General features: G+C 53.2%; 2 protein-coding genes and 1 long non-coding RNA gene across 7 annotated transcripts in view; 1 reads left to right on the top strand and 2 right to left on the bottom strand.

Moving 5' to 3' along the window:
- SEZ6 (seizure related 6 homolog) overlaps window positions 1-10,845 on the bottom strand; it is a 42,658-nt gene extending 31,813 nt beyond the window's left edge. For 3 of the 5 annotated variants that reach the window (XM_033091083.1, XM_033091084.1, XM_033091082.1), the window contains exon 1: window positions 10,639-10,844. In XM_033091083.1, coding sequence (XP_032946974.1) covers window positions 10,639-10,693 — 55 coding nt within the window. In that variant the 5' untranslated portion in view covers window positions 10,694-10,844. Of the gene's footprint in view, window positions 1-10,638 lie in introns of all 5 variants that reach the window. The other 2 variants (XM_033091085.1, XM_033091086.1) reach the window with 1 other exon arrangement.
- Window positions 10,846-11,029: 184 nt separating this feature from the next.
- LOC117013705 (uncharacterized) lies at window positions 11,030-21,176 on the top strand. The gene is made up of 4 exons (XR_004421365.1): window positions 11,030-11,479; window positions 12,456-12,506; window positions 13,194-13,265; window positions 21,048-21,176. It is a non-coding gene; the product is annotated as an uncharacterized LOC117013705 (long non-coding RNA).
- On the bottom strand, window positions 19,853-20,196 carry LOC117013704 (NADH dehydrogenase [ubiquinone] 1 alpha subcomplex subunit 5-like). The gene is made up of 2 exons (XM_033091087.1): window positions 20,142-20,196; window positions 19,853-20,031 (listed from the first exon to the last, which is right to left on the bottom strand). The coding sequence occupies exons 1-2, from the start codon at window positions 20,194-20,196 to the stop codon at window positions 19,853-19,855; spliced, it is 234 nt and encodes a 77-aa protein (XP_032946978.1).
- Window positions 21,177-21,581: the final 405 nt, after the last annotated feature.

Genomic DNA, 21,581 nt, shown 5'->3' with positions numbered 1-21,581 from the left:
CCTGGGCCCCAGACAAGCATCTCTGGGCTGTTGTCCCCACTCAGCCCCCACCCTGAAGTTCAAAAGCCAAGAACAACACTGAGGTGGTTCCCAGCATCTGTATCCATCTCTGAGGTGAATCACCAGACCAGTAGCCCCAAGATTTTGTGGCCGTTAGGTCAGATGAAGAGACCTTGTCTCTGCATCAGGGCCAAAGTCGCCTCCCTGACCTTATGACTTTTGCTCTGTGGCTGCTTTCGTCAGCGGCATCTGCGAGGAGATGGATTGGGACAGTTGGCTAGGGATGGAGGGGTCCTGGCCCAGACCCTTGGGCTGCCCTGGTCCTGTGGCAGGCTTTCTCTCCTGGAGGTCACTAGAAGGTCTGTTCCTAGCTGTGAAAGCTGAGGAGCCTGGCAAGGTCTTGTAAGAGCCCCAACTCCAGCATGGAGCAGCTCTGCCACTGACAGGCTGTGTGGCCTTGGGCTTCTCTTGCCCTTTCTGGCTTTTTACTCAGTACCTGATTCCTGGTTTTTTGGAAAATCTTTGGGGGTGGGGCGGGGCAGAGAGTCACAGCCCGTCTATTATCAGTGCCCAACCCCAGGGGCTGGCGGAGCCTCATGGGGGGCAGTGCTAAAGGGGGACGGGGCCTGGCAAGGCAGGGGACTGTGCTCTGTGGACTTGCCACTTTCCTTCTGGTTGGCACCGGACCCCAGTCTCGTCTCCATCTGCTGGTCAGTATGAGCATCTGGAGGGCTCGGTTGTGTGTGTGCTTGCATGCGAGTGTGCGAGTGTGCATGTATGTGCTTATGCTTGGGGGTGGCACAAGGTGGGCGGTGGGGGTGGAGGTGTGAGAAAGGGACCTGGGGAGAGATTTAACATTTTCGAGCACCTACTGTGTGCCAGGCTCTGCTGGTCCACTCACCTACACTATCTGATTAATCCTCCCCACCGCACAGATCAAGAAGTAGGATCAGATAGCCGAGGAAGGTGGTCTAGCTGGGCCTGGGAGGCTGACCTGGGGCCATCCCTGACCTGCTGAGCTTAAAGGACAGACAGAAAGACAGAGGCAGGAACAAAAGACCTCTGAAAGCGAGGGGAGCCTGAGCCCAGAATGCAGCTGCCCACTCTGAGGGGGCCAGGGCTGCTTCTCCCCTTGGTCCCTAGGTTCAGGCCCTTGAACCGCTGTACCCTACACCTCCCAGCTGGTGTCAGTTTTCAGTTGAGATAGTGGTGGGATGGAACCCAGAAGCCCAAGGGCCTAGAGGGCAAGGGGCTCTAATGGTGGCCTTTTGGCAGAGTTGAGCTGTAGCAGAAGCCTGAAACCCCTCTGGGAAGTGCCAGAGGTCCCTGAGGGTGGGGGTGACTTCACCCAGGCATCTCCCTGACTTGTTGACACTCTGAGCCCCTCTCTGCCTCCCTAACTTCTATGCAGGAGACCCAGGAGGTCCAGTGTGACTTCTAACTGGCCTGGGGAAGAGTCACCGGAGGCCTGAGCTCTGCCCTTAGGGACTTCGAGAGGGCTGAGGGAGGAGAGCCTGGGACCTTCGCCCAGCCCCGGCCGGTAGAGGGGAGCCTAACCTGCCCCAGGGTGTGGGCCCTGCGCCTGTAGATGATCCCGGGCTCCCCTTGTCACCATCGTCTTGTGGGACCTGCCCAACACCCCAGCCTGTGATTGCTCCCCAGGCTCGGCCTGTCCTCCCCACTTCCCCAGCAAGCATGAGTGGGGGAGGGGAGGGGTGCAGAGCTACTAAAAATAGCAACAGCAGAGCTCTGGCTATGATTCTCCTTGAGGGGTCAGTGAAGCCCAAGAGGGGGGAGGAACAGAGTGGAGGGGGCCTGAGGAAGTGAGGGACCTGCCTGAGCTGGGGCCTGCTGTGCCTACCAAGGGCCACAGGCCCAGGATGCAGACAGACAGGCACAGATATGCGGGGACATATACACACTGACACCCAGGAATAGATGGACAAGCCAGGCAGAGACGGGCACAGACATGGCTACTTGTACATCTGGGGTTTCTCCCTCAGACCCCTAGGAACCCAGATGGGCCCAGCTGCACAGTCCCCCACCTCTCAGGCTTCCCCTTCCCCTAACCTTACTTTGACTTCCAAGGACCGTGCCAGCCTGGGTGTGTGGACACCTTGAGTCGAGAGGGCTAAGTCCTCCTACCTTGTCCCCTCCAGACTCATCGGCTGAGGCCCAAGGCAGGAAGGACCAGGGATACCAGAGGCAGCATCAGGGATACAGGTACAACAGAAGCTAGGCTCAGGGTACCACTCAGGTGGCTTGGGCCTCAGGCGCTCCGCCCACCCTGAGCAGCAGGCCTTTCCCTGGGGGGGGGGAGTGTAGGAGGGAGGTGGCTGGACCCAGTAGGGCAGGAGTAGGGCTCTGCCAGGAGATGGGCAGTGAGGGGAGGCAGATGAGGGAGGCTGGATAAGCACATGCACAAATCACCTCTCTCTCGTACTTGCCTTGTTTCGTTCCCACCTTCCCACTTTTGCCTACAGATGCCAGGGATTCTTCTATCCTCAAAAGAAGGTGACTCCTCCGTCTCCCCATTTCCTCTGACCAGCCAGAAAATAGGGCTTCACAACAGGAGGGAACCTGCCAGCTGCCAGACCAGATGTTTCAAATCACCAGCACATCCGCTTGCTGGATGTGTCCATCTGAGCAGTGAGCCAGGGTGGAGGCCCTTAGAAGCCCCCTGAAAGCCACCCTTCATCGCTGCACTGCTAGTCTCACCTGCCTGGTCAGACCTGCACCAGCTGGCGATCACTCCCACCCCTGCCTGAACAGTCCAGGCCTGAGCTCCTGTGGCTTCTGATTCAGCCCCTCCTGGTGCTGGACAGTTCTGGCTATTGGAGGACCCTCCCCTCCAGCAGGGCTTCCAGTTTCTTTCCTGTCACCACGCCTTCTGATTTCCTTTGATCCTGATGCTGTGCCGGGAGAGGTGGGATGGGCACTCTGAAGTCCCTAGGCACAAGAAAGTGACACAACTTGCCCAAGGTCACCCAGCCAGCAAGAGCCAGTATTGGGTTTAAACCCTGGGGTCCCGACTCCCTGACCAGCACTCTTCTAATTATGTTCTTCCTTTGGGGCTGCTCCCTTCTCCCTGAGGCACAACTTGGCTCTCCACACTGCCCAACATCCCCCCTCCCAGGCTCTGGGACTCCCTAGGCACCTGCTGGCTGTGGGACCCAGGCCAGACATTTAGCAGGTGGCTGCTTGGGGGACAAAGGAGCTGGTGCTCAGCTGCTGGGCTGGGAGGGAGGGAGGAAAAAGCTACGGAGAGGAGGCGGGATCTGGGTTGGGAGTGGGGAGGGGCAGGGTCTGCTTCTGTGCCTTTAAAAAGGAGCCAGCATGCAAAGGGGGTAAAGCAGCATACAAATGAGCATCTGTGGGGAGGGCGTGTGATCTGTTTCAGGCACTTTTCACAGTTCTGCCCTCCCAGCCCAATGACCAGCTGGAAGGAGGGTACTGAGGGTAGAGAGAAGAGCCCTTGGGGAGGGGAGGAGCGGGGGACTGAGGGAGATGCTGAGGTGGATGCCAGGGTATAGGATTCCCGCTGGCCCCCTGGGGACTGCATTGGGGGAGGGGGGAGAGACCCCCTGCTTGGATTCTGCCACACGTGTGGTTTGGTGGCAGGAGGCGCCCTGCATCTGCTCTGCCTTGTTGGGGTGTTAGGGGGACATCCAGACCCAGTAGAGCTGTGATGGAAGGAACCCAGGATACCCTGGCTGGGCCCTGAAAGACCCAAAAGTTGAGCCCTCTTGCTACAGATGAGAAACTGAGGCCCAGAGCAGTCCCTTGAACAATGAGAGATCTCTTGTTCTTATGAAAGCGAGTGGTTGGATCATGTTCGCATCTTATTCGAATCTTGTTTAACTAAAATCAGAGGGTTCCTGATCTAGCTGGGGAGGCAGTCACAGCTGAGCTTATTAAGAAGGCAGCTCCCCCTCTAAACTGAGTCCCTAAAGGGCAGGGATTGTGTTGTATTCCCGCCTACCAAAGCACCTGACAGGTGCTGAATGGAATGGAGAATGGATAGGTGGATGAAGGATGGATAGGCTAAGTTCTCGATGAGAGATATTTAGTGTCCAGAGGACAGAGAGAGCCCTCTGCGCTGGATGATCAGGAAAAGAGGGTGTGGGAAAACTGAAATAAGCTGAAGGGCCCAGGATAGCATTCTGGGTATGGAAGAATGGCTGAGCAAAAATGATAGACGTGTAAGGCACACACGGGGTCTAGGGTTCACCCTAGCATCCTCACCCAGTCTCTCTGTTGCCCCCCTTCCCACACCCATTCAGCTTCTTTCCATCTGGTAGAGCCCCTTGTCCCTGCTGGACCCAGCCAGGACCTCCCACCCCCACCCCTTCCCACCAGCCTGCCTGCCAGCAAGACTGCAGACTCTGCAGCCAGAGACCCAATTGTTGTTGGAGAAGCGGCAGGTTTGTTTGCTCCAGAGCCCGCCGAGAAATCTCAACAATCAATGGCCAACAACACTGCCGGCAGCTTCAGCATCGATCGACCCCATCCCAGGGCTGGCAGTTGGGCGCAGGTAGGCAGGTGGAGGGAAGCTGGCGCAGGCTTGGCATCCAGCCCTGTCCAGGAGCTGAGCTTCAGGCAAGCTTGGGCCTTCCCACCTGAGGGCTGGGTCTCAGGGGGGCTGAGGAGTCGGGGGTGGGGTGGGGTGGGGACAGCCCGGGATGTCAAGACTGGAGTGACTCGTTCTCTCATTCACCAAGACCCCCAAAAGGTGGGAGAATGAGACACCCAAGGTCACTCACCTCAAGGTTCACCTGACGCCCTGTTCTAAGCTCTACCCGAGTCTCCAAATGTCAAAAAGGATGTTTTATTTCTCTGCCACTAAGGACTGAGCAAGATAAAATGTCCCTTATCTACAGCAGTAAGGACTGAGGGTAGACATCAGGAAAATAAGCCACTGTCATCACCAGAAATGTGTTAGAAGAAAGTTAGGGGCCATTTATATCTTGGGTCTATCTGACAACATGGGCTTGAATTGGCCTATAAAAAGCAGATAATAGCTTCTATCTCATAGAGATGATATGAGAACTAAATGAGCTAATGTATATAAAACACTCAGTACAGTGCTTGGCACATAGTGGCTGCCTAATAAATGTGTGTTTTATTGTTAGTATTATTACTGTTGTTGTTATTATTAGGATAGTGACATGCGGGGACATAGTGATACTCCCCTGGGTTCCCATCTGCCTCTACTGAGGCTTTGCCTCAAACTGGGGGAGGGGACACAGTGCCCTATAGCCTCGTTTTGCAAAATGGGTAGGCACTTTGGAGTAGCCTTATAGCTTACCAGCTGTGAAGCCCAGAATAACGGACTTAATCTCTTTGAAACTCAGTTTTCCCATCTGTAAAGTGGGGATAACTAGTCTCTTGTACTAAATAGAAAAAGCATGGGGGAGGCTTGGCCCCTGAGGGTTCTGGGCCATGCTTCACACCTCAATACATGATTGTGAAATGAATGAATGAACGGTAGATGGGTGTACCCCAGGGACTGCTCTTCAGGAGATGTGAAAGGTTCGTGGCCATGAATTGTGGTCCTGGATGAGTCCTCCAACCCCACCTTTCCATTCATGAGCATGCCAGGCTCAGAGCTGCTTCCAAATTCTGTGAGGATGTCTGAAGCTGAGACAGATGAGGGGGCTGAGAAGCCAGATGGCATGGGGTTGCCTCCCACTTACCTTTGTCCCTAAGTTCATGCAAGGTACCCCTCTCAGCCAGCAGAAGTGGGGGGTAGGTGTTGGGGGAGGGAGTCAAGAAGCCTGGGCTCCGGGCTTAACTCTGCCACTGTCTATCTGTGCAACTCTCATGAATTTATTCAACATGTATTTAGTATCTGCCACATGCTAGGCTCTGTGCCACTGAGGACACAAGCAGTGGTAGCAGTAAGAAATGGCTGGAGAGAGGTTTTAGCCCTCTCACAATGGCCATCAGCTCCCTACCCCCAAGCTACTTCAGGCTGACGGCGTGACAGCTTAATTTGTGGAAGGAAAAAACTAAGTAAAGGCTATAATTTACAGTTGGGATAATTGGCCAACCGTTAGGAAAGGGAAAAAAAGTCCTAACATACAATCTATGTAAAAATAGTGTGCTTGCTACGCAAACTCAGCTTCAAGACGCAGTCTCAGCTGTCAGGCACCCACTTCTCCTTTCTAAACAGGCGGCTGACCCTCAACTTCCTCCAAATAGGAATTGTGGAGCTGGCCCAAGATAGAGGGGTGAGCCAACCAGACTTGGTGGCTTCCTTTCTGAGTTCAGTCGTGCTCCTAAAGAGGAGTATCAAGTAACCAGGAACTCATAATACAAGATGGGTACCTTCATGAGGGAAGCCAGAGGAGGGTGGGAGCACAGAAGAGCTCCCTGACCCAGGCTGGAGGTCAGGTGAGGCTTCCCCTGAGAAACCATATAGTGATGCCCAATAAATATGTGCTGAAGAATTGCCTGAAATGCCAACTGAAGCATGAGGTGGAGTGAGGCAGGTTGGCCAAAGAAAAAAAATTCAGACAGAAGGGATGGCAAGAGCTGTTAGAACATGTGTAGTTTGGGGAACTCTTTGGCCTGGCTGGGTGAGTTGGCTTCCTGCTGGAATTAGCCTGGAAGGGAACTTGGAGACCACCTAGTGCCTGCTCCCTACCTCCCAGGTGCTGATCAGGGCTGGCAGCATTTCTTTCTACTGCCCTTCCCCACAGCTTCTTACACACATACAGGTCCTGTCTCTTCCTCTCCCTGAGAGGAAGCTGGGGACCCAGGAATATGCATGACTTGACAGCCGTTGGAGGCCCTGATGTGGTGTCAGGCTTGGCAACCACCAGCTCGGTGCAACCTTACATTGAATGTTCTAGAAAGTAGAGACTCAGAGAGGGCAGAGTCATGCCTGCAGCCACACAGAGAGCCTGGGCTCTTAACTATCTTGGCTGAGAGTTTCCTTCACTAAAGTAACCCCTATGTATGGGCCCTTTTCCACACCCCCTTTCTTGTTTTGGGGGTGGGGTACCCAGTTCTGATAGCTCAGGGGAGGGCAGAGCATCCCTGAGCTGAGCCGACATGCCAAATGGGGCCTGAAGGGGCGTGGAGAGGTGGGAACAAGGAGGGCGGGAGGGGACTGGCACTGGTACCTAGGGCTGGGTGGAGGGAGGAGCTAAGGAAACAAGCTTTCTGAAACGGCCCCCACCATTCCGGTAGCCATGGTGGGAGGGGTACGGAAGCTCTAATTAAGCCCAGTTCCTAATTAAGCCCAGCCCCTGTGTCTCCTAGATCCCCATTAGCTCCCCGTGGTGTCCCCAAGGCATTTTAAGCTGCCACCCTGCTGAGGAGCCTGGGACAGCCGCCAGGGCCTGCCAGACCTGATGAGTTAGGTCTATGAGGGGCAAAAATCCAACCCATAATTCCCGTTTAGTCCGAGGCAGTTTCTAGGTCCTCCATTCTCCTCAGAAGTGCAGGGGAGCCTCCTGCCCACGATGTCAACCTCTGCGGTGCTGAATGGACTCTAGACTGATTCCCATAGGGCCGTGCCCCCAGCACCCACTTCCTGATCCCAAAGTGCCAGGCTGGGGGACAGGAAGCAAGGCCTGGTGTCAGCTTTGGCTGCAGCCCCCAGACTCAGGAATGGACTGTCAGAACACTGCACCTAGCACAGAGTCTTCAGGAAGCAGCAATTTAGGTTAAGGCAGCCCTGGCTTGTTAACCCTTGTGGCACTGGGGTTCCTGGAGGCCAAGCCTTCCTCCTCCTTTCCTTACTCCTCCGGGCCTTGTATTCCAGACAACAACCCCCAGTTCTTGGCAGAGTGAGCAACCCCTACTTGCCGTCCCCTCCCTCCCTCTTTTCACACACACTCAGAATTCAGAGAGGAACAGTATTAGGTATAAAGTCACACAGCCATGGAGGGACCCTCTGCCTCTAAAGACCCAACCGAACTCCAGTCTCTGCCACTTCCACTTTCACAATCTCCCCAGGCCACATTTACACATGCAGAGTTTAATTAACTTTATTGATATTTAGAAATTAAGAGAATGACTAAAGGTAATTGCACATTAAAAATCATTAAACTGACACAGCAGGCCCCGGCACACCGTTTTCCTCCACACTTACGGCAGGATCATCTGGGCACTGCCCACAGGTTGGGAATGTGACCGGAGGCCCATGGCACCCCTCATGCCTGGGAGAAATCCACCCGGCAGCTTGAGGGGAAATAGGGGACTGATCCTACAGGATTGTGCCAGGCTCAGGGTGATCTCCCCCTGCCCCTTTGGCCTCTACCTCCTGCTTTTGGCTGCATCCTATGGCCCTTGGTCTATGTGTGAGCAAAGCTCTGAAGACCCTGTCTTTCTGGAGGCCACGAGGTCTGAAAAATGCACTGCCTGGTCTGCAAAGCCTCACAGCCCAAGGCCTTTACCGCTCCTGGCCTTCCTTCTCTTCGCTGAAGCCCCCAGGAGTCGTGAGATGGCCGAATGCATTGCCTCCCAATGAGATAACTCAGTAGCCCAATGATTGGGACCTCGCAGCCCCGCTGGGAGGGAGGAGTGCCCCGGGGCCAGCCCAGGTCCAAACCCTCTCGCCTCAGGCCTGGCACTGCAGGTCTGCTTCTTCTTCTTTAAGGAGTGAAAATAAAGATTTTCCCCAGCAGACGGACCCCTACCTCACATATCTCTTGCTCAGGTGGCCCCATGGGCCTTGGAGAGGTTGAGGTGGATCAGGGAGGGACACTGGCTGGGGACACACAGACCCTCAGCCACAGAGTGGACACTCATACCCTCACCCCAAACAGGGTTCCCTGGACTCCCGGCCACATAGGCCACACCAGCCATCCTCCTGGAGACCTGCAGTCTCACCCCAGCCCTGCAGGGAGCTCTCTGGAAGAGGCTGCACTGCACACTAGCAGCCTTACACACTCTTCACACCCACTCACTGCTGAGCCCTCACCTAAGAGCCAGACCTCCTGAAGCACAGACATGCTTGGACCCGCTACTCCAGACAGGCTGGGCTCTGAGTACATTCACACTCAGACCCACACAAAAGGCTTCAGACTACGTCCCAGGGGCACACACAGGCCCTGCCAGGGCTCCAGGGGAGCTGTCCAGCACAAGGTCGTGGCGAGACCCCAAGAAAAGTCCTGAACTCCCAGGGACATCCTCAGATGGCTGAGCAAGGATGTTGGCTTCTTGTCCTCCACTCCCCACCTTGGGCAGGGTGGGGTTTACGGGGCTCCCCTCTCCCCCCTTGACGTGAGCACACGGTTCTGAGTTCCAACCACCAAGTAAGGACCCTGTGAGGGCAGCCAAGGGGTGGGGTGAGGACACCGGGCCAAATTTGACAGGAGCCAGAGGATCAGAGTGGGGCTTCTGTGTCCCTGCGGATGCAGAGCGAAGAAAACTGCCATCCGGGGTCCAGGCTGGCCCTGGCCCCCCTGTGCTAACCCCTAACGCGGCTTGGAAAGATTGAGCAAAGAGGTTTAGAAGCTTCTACATTCTCCCCCCTCCCCATCAGGCGCTACAAACCATACTTCGAGGGGCTGCGGGTCCCAACGTCAAGCAAGGTCCTGAATACCTCACCAGCCAAGCGGCTGCAGTGGAAGAAGGACCTGGGTGTAGGGTAGCTTTGATAAGTGCTTGTTTGAGCAGAGGCAGCAGGTCCCTTGGAGACTCTGAAACCTTTCTTCCCAAAGGCACAGAATCCCCATGCTCTCCCCAACACTTGCTGCCAACTCCATGGCCAAGCTTCCCTCAACCCGGGACGGATGAAGTTGGAGATCGGACTGCAAGCAGGGGCGGGACCCCAGGGTGAGGTGTAGGTCTTCTCGCGACGAGTCTGTGGCTGTAGGGTGGGAGGGAGCCGAGCAGGACGGCTGGCCTGGAGGAAGGAAGAGCTCTGGGCGTGTGCTGTGTGTGTGTGTGTGTGTGTGTGTGTGTGTGTGTGTGTAAGGAAAGGACTTCTGGGAGGACAAAATCTTTATTCCAGGACCTCAACTGCTGCAGCCACGGACAGAAGGAGAAGCCGAATGCCGGACCCCAGACCCTCGGACTTTCCCCCGGAATTGTACTCTAGGTTCTGACTCCCGCGTGGCAGCGCCAAGACGGAGGAAGGTGAGCGACGTCCCAACTCCAGGGCCAGCCGCCATCGGCCCCGTCCCTCCGCGGTGAGGACGAGAGAGGCCCCGGAACGGGAGGCAAAGTCGAGAGAAGTTTGGCAGGCTGCAGGGAAGGTGGGACCGCTGGCCGCCAGCAGGACGGTCCAGGCTCACCGCCCTGTGGCCTCTCCCCCAGCACGCGCCCCGGCGCTCCTAAGGCTCCTGGAGTGTGGCGAGGTAGCGCGCGGGTGAGCGCGAGAGTGTGTGCGGGGAGGGGGTGGCATGATGAATTGCAGCAGAGAAATCCCATTAGATCCGGAGAGATGATTAAAGGCGAGGTCTTGGCCGGGCGCGAATGGCGGGAGCCTCGGCAGCTTCCCGCCCGCGGAGCCCGCGCCCCGCCCGGCTCAGCCGGCGCGGGGGCAGCGCAGCCGGCGGAGCGCGGTGCCTGGGCTGGGCAGCTAGATACGCGGAGCTGGGCGCCAGGACGATCCTCCCTTCCCATTCCCGGGACCCCGCCCTCGCCCCCGTCCTACCGCCGGACGCCGGGGTCCCTTACCGTGAGCCAGGAGTGCCAGCAGTGAGGGCAGGAGCAGCAGGGCTGCCGGGCGCATGGTGTTGGGTGCAGCCGCGCCCCGGGTCGGGGCCGCGGCGGGAGGGCGGGGGGCTTAGCGAGGCGTGGGGAAAACAGCAGGGTCCGGCTGGGGCAAGGGAGCGCGGCCGCCGCCGCCGCCGCCGCTGCCACCAGCGCCTGACAGAATCAGCACCACGGCCAGCGCCTGGCGTCGGCGCCCGGGATCGCCGCGCGGGGCTGGGGGCGGGGGCGCGGGAGGAGCGGCTTACCGTAAAGTCTCAAGCAAAGGCGCAGAAGACCCAGCGGCCGGATCTTAGGCTCCCGCGCCGCCGCCAGCTCAGGGGAAGCACTGCCCTGGTAATGTAGGCACACGGCCCCCACCCTTCCGCGCTGCCCACGCCCAGCCAAGCCTGTCACCCTCTTCCCCATTAGCAGCCTGCCAAGGAGGTGGGGTTCTAACCTGACTCTCCATGAGACAGCAAACTCCTCCCCACCTCTCTCCACCCCATCCTGGTACCTGAGGGCGCCAAGGGTGACCTGGGAAGACGTCCGCGAGTGAGGCAGCTGGTGAGGCCCGCGTGCCCTTGTGGCAGCTCCGTCCTGGGCCGATAATGAAGATGGCTTTTGAGCGTACAAAGGACAATAAATTATTACTTTGCGCTCAATAAATGCCAGGGCTCCAGGCAGCTGCATCAGCATCAAACTGTGCTCACAGAAAAGCTTAATTATCCTGATATTATAGTTAAAAGCCAGTGGTACTTGTGTCCTGGAAAGACATTCTTCACTTGGCAGAAGGCAACCTGGGCCAAGCTGTGGACAGCTGAAGGTAATATCCTGAGTCCCCACGCAGCCCTGGATCTCCAGGACCCTGCCTTGCCTCTCCTACAGGACCTGAGAAGCCACAGTGCCAGCCAGTGAGAGCAGAGCCTTCATACCTATCCCTGCCCAGGTTCCTGGAACTGATGGAGAAAATGGGACAGGCATGGGGTGGGGTGGGACATTTCCCTAAGGCTATTTTAGATGGATGTTGAAGGAATCCCAGAGGAGTAGCCAAGGAGGCTGTACCATTCAAGGGCATGGGAAAGTAAGCTTTCAGGGCTCTGCTTGAGCTAAGGGGCAGCAAAGAGGGCAATCACAGCTATGCCATCCCAGAGGTTATGTTTCTGGTTCCATGTATGGGCTCACTTGAGCTTCAGTGGATACAATATAACATGACCTTGTGACTGATGTTATCATTTCCTGTAGAGGAAAAAGAGGGCTGAACTCCCTGTGGCCCCTAGGGAGAAGGACAGCTTTCTGTTTAGTTCTTTTCACATGCACTTGACTCCTCCCCAAAGTTTTCAGACCCCAGTCATTGTCTAGTGCCCTTCCGGACCTCATCCTGGAAGCAGGTGGCAAGACTTCTGCTCTTAAGTCTCATTCTTCGGAGAGCCTTCCAGTCCTTACCACCTTCACGGTCTTCCAGTTCTGCTCGTCAGATTCTTTTCCTGTGCCTCTCCTGCTGTAAAGAATCCCAGGCATCAGGCAGGTGGCGTGGAATTATCTGAGGGAGTCACTGGGAGAGAATTTCTTCACAGTCATTTCAAGAAGCTGAGAAAAAAGAGGGCAGTAGCAGAAGGATGGCAGAAGAGGGGGGAGTTGACACAAAGATCCGCGGTGAGGAGAGGAAGCCAGGAAAGAAGGCGCAGAGGGGAGGAAGAAAGAGTTGCTAACAGAGGAGAGAGGTGGAAGATTCTGTGACTGAGAGGAATTTGGGGGAAATATTGGTAAATGGCATGGGATTCATCCTTTTTTCTTTGAAGGTTTTCCTGATTACTGGGCCTCTCTAGACTGAGAAGCTTAGGCAGAGGAAGGTGAGTCATGACCCACGGATGAACTTTGTATGCCAGGATGATTCATGGGGATTTGGAGGCTGGTGGTAGGCTTGTCTCCTGGCAGCTGGGCTCCTTGGTGGGCTGGGCACTCACAAGAAGGAGGGTGAGAGGAGTCACTCAAGAACGTGCTATATCACCCTCCCTATTGCCCCAACAAATCTAGGCATTGAGAAGGGGGTCCAATGGAGACTACAAGTCCCAGAATGCAGCACTCTGTCCTGACCTCAGAGGGTGTACTGTATGATGGGAAGAATATGCACCTGGGCTGTCCTTCCCTTTTAAAAATGGTCAGTGTAGTCTCCAAGCAGTGGGTTCCCAGTTAGGTTGAGGCAGAGGCTGGGCCAACTGGGAAGCTGTAGAGTTTCTGTCAAGCACCATGTCTCACGCCCTCCAACGGGTCCATTCTGCCCAGACCTTAGCATCACCTACAAATTGAGGACAATAACATGTCCTAGGGGACATTCAGCTGTATGCTGCGGGCTCATTGTGTACTCAAGTTACATACACATTTCAAAGTGGCAGCCTGGGGAAACCTGCAAGGTTCCCTTCACTTGTCTCGTTTCTCTCACTTTTTATTGTGTCTCCCACCTGGCTCTTTGCCCCCAGAAGACCCTAGTTTTCCTTGTCTATGCAATTGCTTGCTTAATTTTCTGTCTTCTTTACTAGTTGTCAACACTGTGAAGGCACAGAGCATGTCTGTCTCCTCTACCTCCAACCTACCCCACTCCTTGGCACAAGGTAGATGCTTAATAAATATTTGTGAATAAATGATGGTGTGGGGTGGGGGAGGGAGCGTCTAAAGCCCATGGCTGTTTATTGGTGTCAAATGAGTATTGTGAGATAATGGAGGAGGAGACAATTGCTTCTTTTGGGGGCTGAGGATTGATCACTGAAAGCTTTACACAGCAGGCAGGTGCATTGAAATTAAGTCTTAAATATGTTTCAGGTTTAAGTCAGTGGTGAGGAAGAGGGAAGACATCCAAAATAGAGGGAGTGGCTTATGCAAAGGCAAAGTGGTGGAAAATGCAAGCTAGTCTGGGGTCAAAGAGAAGACCAGTTTTAGTGGAGGAGGGGGTCCCTGCAGGGATGAAGGGGGAAGGATTGGAGTAGGCTGGGTGGGGTCAGGCTTTGTGGTCCTCTGAGCCGCAGGACATCCTTGTGGTCCACCTGAGCTGCAGATGACTACAGTGAAGGGGTTACCCCATCACAAAGATATTTGCACCAAAACAAGGGAGTCTGGAACTATTAAGGAGGGTTTTCAAGCAGTAAAACAAATAATCAAGTGACAGGAACGGAAGGGTTCACTTCTGACTCAGAAAGTGGAGTCTGAGTTATAATGGCTGTGTTAGGACTGAAAGCCAGAGAGAGGGAAGAAGGGTTCTCCAGTTCCAGGGACCCTCACAGCCTCTGGCCAGAGAGTGCCAGGCATGCAGCCCACATCCCTGGAGAAACCTGCCTCACTTTCCCACTTCCAAACAGCCCATCAATTTGTGGGATCACAGGCACATTGGTAACTTATTTTAAGGTCTCTGTCTGATAGTTTAATGGTCACCAGAGGGTAAGAGAGGTGGTTACCAGCGGGGTGGGAGATGAGGGTAAGGGGGATCAAATATATGGTGATGGAAGGAGAACTGACTCTGGGTGGTGAACACACAATGGGATTTATAGATGATGTGATACAGAATTGTACACCTGAAATCTATGTAATTTCACTAACAATTGTCACCCCAATAAGTTTAAAAAATATATAAAAAATAAAGTCTCTGTCTGGATGACATTTGCTTTCTGAGAGAGAGGAGAAGAAAATTAGTCTTTGCAAAGATTCCAAACTAGAGCTACATCTTCTGTGGAGATGGGGGGGAGGGGATTTTGGAGTTTCAGGGAAGCAAGGGCAGGGGCTGCCACCTCACTCTAGAGACCCCAGGGGCACAGAGCTACCTGCTCACCTCAGAGGGGACTCCCAGACCCTGAAGCATCTGGAAGAGTCTGGGATGCCACGGCTCCAGCCCGGCTTCCTAGAGTACCCAAAGTCAAGCCTTTGAATTTAGGGACAGAAGGAGGGCCCTGTCCTGGTAAATGGGGATTCCTGGCTCCTGAGCATTTTGCTCCCTCTTCTACAGATCAGCTGTAGTAGAACCCAGGGAGGATGGAGACAGCGGCAGAAAGTGGTTTGATGTAAGCTGCTTTCCATCTCCAACCCAAGGCCTCCAGCCTGCCTACCACCCCCACCCAAGGCCTTTGATCCTCCACAGCTCCATAAATATTTAATGCCACCAGCTGGGCAGAAATGAGGCAGGTGGTGGAACAGGGAGACTGGGGATAGGACTTAAGATCCCCGATGTTGGCTACATTATCTTCATGTCGGAGCCCTGGGATGATGGGAGGAGGCCTCCCCCCACCATGTGACAGGGGAAGTCCCAGGGTTCAAGTTTGTGGCACTAATAACTCTTTGAAAACTCACCAAGGGGCTGAGAATAAAACAAATAATCAATTGTAGAAGCCCAATCCCCAGTTTGATTGAAGGAGAAAGATGAAAGTTAAATGACAATCAAATGCAAATACAGCTCAACAAACACCACAGCAATTACCAGGCGCAGGAACCACATGGTACTTACAGGCAGCAGGGGTTGGCAGTTTGGAAGCCTGGGCCTGTGCAGAGGTGACAGGAGTGGGGCCATTTTAATGGACAGTTAAATAGATGCAAAACCTCCCCTGCATCTACTTTGCATAGACTGCTAATGCATGGGGAACTGGAATACTGGCATCCAGAGGGAGGTCATGCCACCTTCTGTGGCTGCCTCTGTGTCATTTCAGAATAGAAGAGGACCTGAGGAGTGCCTGGGAGGTGAGGCCAGAGTGGGCTCTTGGATCAGAGGACCTTGAGGGGCTCACACCACTCTCTTCACCCCAGCTGGTGCTGAAGGGATGAGGGCCGAGGTTGAAGGGAGCCAGTCCTTTGGGTCCTTTGGGAAAGGGTTCAAGGTACTGGACTTCCAACAGCCCAAAGACCCAGGAGAGAGCAGCCTTTATCCTCTAGATTTGCATAATGCTTTGCATCTCATTTGAATGCTATTAATTTGGTGTCAGGCTAGGTTGGCACAATGTAGAAAAGAGAACAGCTGGCCTTCTCCCTCCCCTCTGTACCCCGAGGCTCACCCTGAGTATAGCCCTCCCTAACTTGGGGGGCATGAGGCCTCCACTTCTGCTTCCACCTCAGTGTTCCCTGGCACTTAGAGAGTCTCTTGGTGAAACCAGCTCCTAAAAGCCAAGGCTTCCTGGGCAGTGGGGCCACCTACAGAGTTACACAGAAGGAAGAAGAAAGGACCCCCCATGGGTCGGTGCCTCTCACCAGACCCAAAGAAACCACGGGAGGGTGCTAGCAGCCTTTTCCCTAAGCAATCAGGGGGCTTGGTTTGGAAAGGGTCCAAAAATAATAACCCAGAGAGGGAGGGAACAAAGACAGGTGATAATCCCAGAGAAATATAGAGGGTTCTCGAAATAAAACTCTCTGAACTCAGTATTTCCAGTGCTTCAACTTACGTAAACTACATCTGTCCAGAGGCACGGGGTTTATAGTGGTGTGGTTCTGGGGCTGGGGACCTGTGTCCCCATATGATGAGGGAGTGGGTCACCAGGTGGGGTGAGCTCCTGAGAAAGGGGGAGGAGACTCAAGGTATGCCCTGTGGGCTGCCCCTGGCACGTGGGCTTCAGGGGACTCAATGAGCTGGGGGTGGGTGTGGAGGAGCAAAGCTTGCCAGGCTGACTCAAAGACATCTTAGTTCTTTCCTATGTGGAGCCAGCTGGGATGCCCCACTGGCTTCTTGCCTGAGTGGCCCGACCTGGAATCTTGGCCAATAGATATGAGAATATTTATGCACAGGACAAGCAAGAAGAAGGTGCCAATAAACAAAAGCTGGTCTCCTTTTGTCATGAAGAACACCTCCACCCTACAGAACTCCCCCCCCCCACCTTTGGGAACTAGGGCAGGATGGGGAAGGCATGAACAAATACCCTAGCCAGGTTGACCTCGTGCCCCTGTCCCTGACAGTACTCACCTGAGTCAGGCTGTGACTGGGGCAGAAGAAGGCTCCTCCCCTTTTTATGCCCGAGACAAAATTAGGGCGTTGCTTTGAATAATGTGACAGGATAATTGGATTTTCCCCTTCAAGCAAACCCAGGCATGAAGCTTTGGAATTACATAAAAGATGGACTCATAGCTGGTTCATATTTTACAGAAAGGCGTTAAGTATTTCCTCTTTTAAAAGACTGCCACATACATTTAAAGCAGACTCATAAAAATTTAGTATGTTCCATTTTTTTAGAAGTTAGTCCCTGAATCCCGTGGGCTGTTCCTGATCTCTAAAAATAAGAATACTACCACCATTTATTATTTACTGTTACTGGGCACTGAGCTGGAGGATTTAACTATATCCTCACAACAATCCTATGTGGTAGGTACTGTTATTGTTCCCATTGTACAGATGAGGAAACTGAGGCTCTGGAAGGCTAAGTGATTTGTAGCTAGTTAGTGGTGAAATCAAGATATACCACCACGGTGGCTGGATGGCTCAGTTGGTTAGAGCACGAGCTCTGAGCAACAAGGTTGCCGGTCCAATTCCCACATGGGCCAGTGAGCTGCGCCCTCCACAACTAAGATTGAAGGACAACAGCTTGACTGGGAGTTGATGGGTCCTGGGAAAAACACACTGTTCCCCAATAAAGTCCTAGAAATGCACACTGTTTCCCTTCCCCAATAAAATAAATAAAAAAATTATATATATATAATATATATATAATATATATATATATATATATATATATATATATATATATATCTCCAAGGCAGAGCAGAAAGGCATAGGTGCCACTGGCTCTTTGCAGGAGCCAGTGTGGGAGGGATCTCAGTTTTCTTGGACCTCCTGCTTCTGCCCTGGGTTCACCTCCAAGAGGCCTGTGCCTAGATGCTTTCCTTTGGTGCAGCCCATGGAGGGTGGGCCGCTTGGAAAAGGCAGGGCAGGGCTGGTTACTTATTAACTTATTCATTAGACAAATATTTATCAAGTGTTCATTGTGCTAAGTGCTGGAGACACAAAAGTGAGTGAAAACAGACACTGCCCCTGCGTGTTCAGAGCTCACAGTCTAGAATGGGAGACTTTACACAGAGCCACCTGACTGAATGCACAACTGCAATATAGCTGGTGCTCAGGAGAGATTCAAAGTGCTGTGGAGGCCTACACTAGGGATTTGACCTAGTCAGGAAGGGCTTCCTGGCAGACGTAGTGATTGTGCGGTCAAAGAATGAGCGTGAATTATGTGATTAAAGAGGGAAGGGAAGTGCATTCCATGTAGAGGGAACAGCATGTGCAAAGTCTTGTGGTAGACAGGACTAAGAGATGGTTAGCGGAGCTGGATCACAGAGAACAAGAAGTGTGGAGTGGGATGCAGCGAGAGAGGTAGGCAGGTGTACAGCTCCAAAGCTTAGGGGGTCTGTACATGATCTCTAGGCTCCCCACCTGCGCATCCATCCATCCATTCATCTGTCCATGCACTCACTCATCCTTCACCCAGCCACCTACCCAGTTCATTCATCACCATTTCATTTATTTACTGAATGAGGGAACATTTATGGAGCACCTGGTGTGTGCTAGGATCTCAGTTGGGGTCTGGAGAGGCAGAGCCCTGAAGGAGCTCCCGGACGAGGGAGGTGAGATAGAGTAATGAAGCATGTCTATCTCAACAAGGTGCTTAAACAGGGCGATGAAAGCCCTAGAGGCTGTCTCACATGGTTCAAACTTCCTAAGGCAAGAAAAAAACATCATCCTTTCCAGGCAGATCTTCCAGGCACACGTTCCTCCTGCCATCTAATCTCATTCCTTTGTGTTACAAAAGTAGCCCACTTCTTACAGCCCTAAAGTAGGAAATGTTTCTGCTGTACCTTTTCATTGATCCCTTTTTGGGATCTCGGAGGCATCTCCGTCCTAGAACACAGGGAAACTTGGTCAGGTCTCCCTCAGATATGAAAATCCAGCTCCAGACATTTCCTTTTCCGAGCATGAAAAGAGGACAGAAATATCTGATGTCCCTCAATTCTAGCCATGCATTCCCACCCTCCACTCCTCCTTGAGCTACTTGTCCTCTGCTTGTGACATCACAATGGTCCCTATGACAACCAATTGTGAGGTCACCAACCCTTAAAGCAACAGACTCCGCAGGGCCAGATAATGGCCTGGAGGAGAGAGGGAGAATGCAAAATGGGGTCCTGAGAGGGAACCCATCTCCTACTGGGAATGGGGAAGGCCACCCAAGACCTTCCTTGTGGGAGCAAGGAAAACTCCATTGTTAGCCCATTTGCAGAGAGGGGTAAAACAGCTTTTTTGTCTTCTCCCTCACTGAAAAGCTTCTCCACGGACACTGAGCCCCTCTGAGACAGCCCGTGAAGGCAGAGCTTCACCTCATCTGCCTCAGCTGGGCTGTGGAGATTGGTGGGACCTGCAGAGCAGCATCCTGGCATCACTGACCTGGCGCCATGTACCCCTGGCAAGGGGAGGTAGGAGCATGGTTCTGGTCTCAGCCCCACTGGCTCGGAGGGGCTGGCCAAGACCTGGCCCATGTTTGAGCCTTGAATTCCCCATCAGGGTGGGACGGAGGGTGTGAATATGCTAAGGAACCGTGTTTCATGACTTACAGGATAAGCAACAGATGGGCTTAATGCTGCTGGGTCTGCCTGTGTCTTCTGTGAATCAGCAGAGGAAGTTGCTGTGAGTGGACGAGGGTGGAGCTTAGCACGTGCAGGGTATTCCCAGCGAGGGCTGGGTGGGCCTGCTGGCTCCTCTGAGGCCCATACTGGTGGTTTGCAAGAGCAAGGCCTGCTGGAAATGGAGACAGCTTCTCAAGAGACTGAGGGATATCCTAGGCAATGCCCAAGCTTTGATGTAGGGCCTGGGTTCAAATTATCCCAGCATTATGCTTGCCTTGGGCAAATTTCTGAGGCTCTCTGGGCCTCCCCTTTTTTACCTGTGAAAGGGAAATGGTGCTACTAGCCTGTCAGAGAAGTATTCAGTGAGATAACCTGTAGAAGATCTTGGCACGTAATCGGTGCTCAATAAATGCTTGTTATATTCATTGTTCTATCCCCTCAGTCCTTAGCCGAGGGTTTTGCATATTATATGTGCTTCGTTAATGCTTGTGACTGTAAGTGCTGCGTGAGGAACAGAGGGTAATGTTTAGAGCCAGGGAAATCAGTGGACCTGGGTTCAAATCCTAGTCTTTACCAGCTATACTTCTTTTCTTCCCCCTCCTGTCAACACAGGGTCATTTAATGATAATTATATTGGCCATTTCCATTGGTTGACTGGAGGCTCTTCCACAAAAGGCTCCCATGGTTTCCAGTGTATCGATTTTCTTGCCAGACATAGTTCGTTTTCAGCCTGGAGAATAACCTCATCTATTTGGCCACCCCGAAGTTGGTCTTCTAATTTTTTAACATCTGGTTCTGTTTTAACCACTTCTCACTTGTAATATGTTCTGTATACGCTCCATATGCGGCATTTTAAAGGATTTGCTCGAGAGCATCAAGAATCTGTGTGTATAACATTCTTAGCCTCTCCTGTGGACTCTCACGTACAGCCACTCCCACAAGGCCAGTGGTCTTCTTCAGCACGCCCGCCATGACAGTACCCCAGCTATACCTCTTTGTGCCTCAGTTTTCTTAACAGTAAAATGGGAGATAGTGATTCTCCTTATAGGGTTGCTGAGGACTAAATGTGGCAGGTAGAGAGCACAGCCTGGTACATGTTAAGTGCACGGGGGACTGTGGCAATTATGCTTGGTCTTGAGTAAGGCAGTTTCTGCACATGCCATAGTTTCTGTCCACTGTCAGTTTTAAGGAAATGCGAGTTGATCTGTGGGATGTCCAGAACTGGAAAGTGGGTGAGTCTCAAGACAGGGGCATAAGATGGCAGCAACGCCAGGAAGGGGTCACCGCTCCCTCTCCGGATTCCCTCAGTGTGGACACCAGGAGTGCTGCTCTGCTCGCACCAGTCCCAGGAGCTGGGTCCCCAGCTGGATTGCTGTTTCTTGAAGTCAGGGCTGGGCTGTGTCTCACTCATCTGTGAAGCCTGTTAACATCTATCATATGGCAGAAGCTTAGCAGCAGTTAAAGGGAACCAAATTAGATGAGATCTTAATAATCAAACTGGCTAGCATGTATTCTGCACATACCCCATGCCAGGCTCTGTTCTAAGCATTTTGCATGTTGTTCATCCTCACAACAACCTGTGAAATAGATAGTATTATCCATTTTAAAATGAGGAAACAGAGAGTCTAAGTAACTTGCCCAAGGTCACACAGCTAGTAAGCAATGATGGGGCTGGGATTTGAACCTAGGCTACCTGGCTCTAGAACCTGTCCCCTTAGCTCTCACATCACCCCCAGCCACATGGACCCTGTCCATCCATTTTGCCACATCTGCGACCACCAGTTCCTCTACCAGTTCTCCCTCTTGCCCCTCTCTTCTTCCAGCTGAGCCTGGGCCCAATGCAGCCCGAAGAATGCAAATTCTCCTGAAACCGCCTCAGCCATCTGCCTCCCTCTCTGCTGAAATAAAGTTGCTGCTGCTGCTGCGACTGCCACCATCACAGCCAAAGCCACCACTGGATCCCTTGCTTATTTCAAGTCCTCCTAAAGCTTGTTGAGTTCTTAACTTATTAAAGATAAGCACATGGAAATAGGGAGCAAATCTCTTTATTTATGACATAATCTCCAGCCCAGAAAAGCGGCAGGAACAGTGTTGCCTATATTAGGGAACCAACAGGAAAAAAATCAATTAGATCCGCCAGAGCGTTTAGCTATTAGCTTTCTTCTGATGTTTCTCTTAAGGCTGGCCGAGGGGTCTCCACCAGCCGCTGAGCTGGAGGAGAGAGGAGAGCTCTGTAGGAACAGAGAAAGAAATGTTTCAAGAAAGGCAGCAGACCCGGTTTCCAGGCACCAAAGTCTCTCCATCCATCGTCTCCTATACTGCTTCCCTAACCTCAGCCAGGACGTCCTTATGTTGGT

This window comes from Rhinolophus ferrumequinum, chromosome 21, assembly GCF_004115265.2.
Source record: "Rhinolophus ferrumequinum isolate MPI-CBG mRhiFer1 chromosome 21, mRhiFer1_v1.p, whole genome shotgun sequence".
In the NCBI taxonomy this organism is placed as follows: Eukaryota; Metazoa; Chordata; class Mammalia; order Chiroptera; family Rhinolophidae; genus Rhinolophus; species Rhinolophus ferrumequinum.
Note: the sequence above shows the minus strand (reverse complement) of the source record. Positions and strands in the feature narration are given on the sequence as shown.

Bases quoted from the DNA above. Each gene is read 5' to 3' on its own strand.
- LOC117013704 (XM_033091087.1), bottom strand. From the start codon at position 20,196: ATGGCGGGCGTGCTGAAGAAGACCACTGGCCTTGTGGGAGTGGCTGTA. The intron at 20,032-20,141 runs GTCCACAGGAGA...ACAAGTGAGAAG, and splicing joins GGGAGTGGCTGTACGTGAGA to TGGTTAAAACAGAACCAGAT.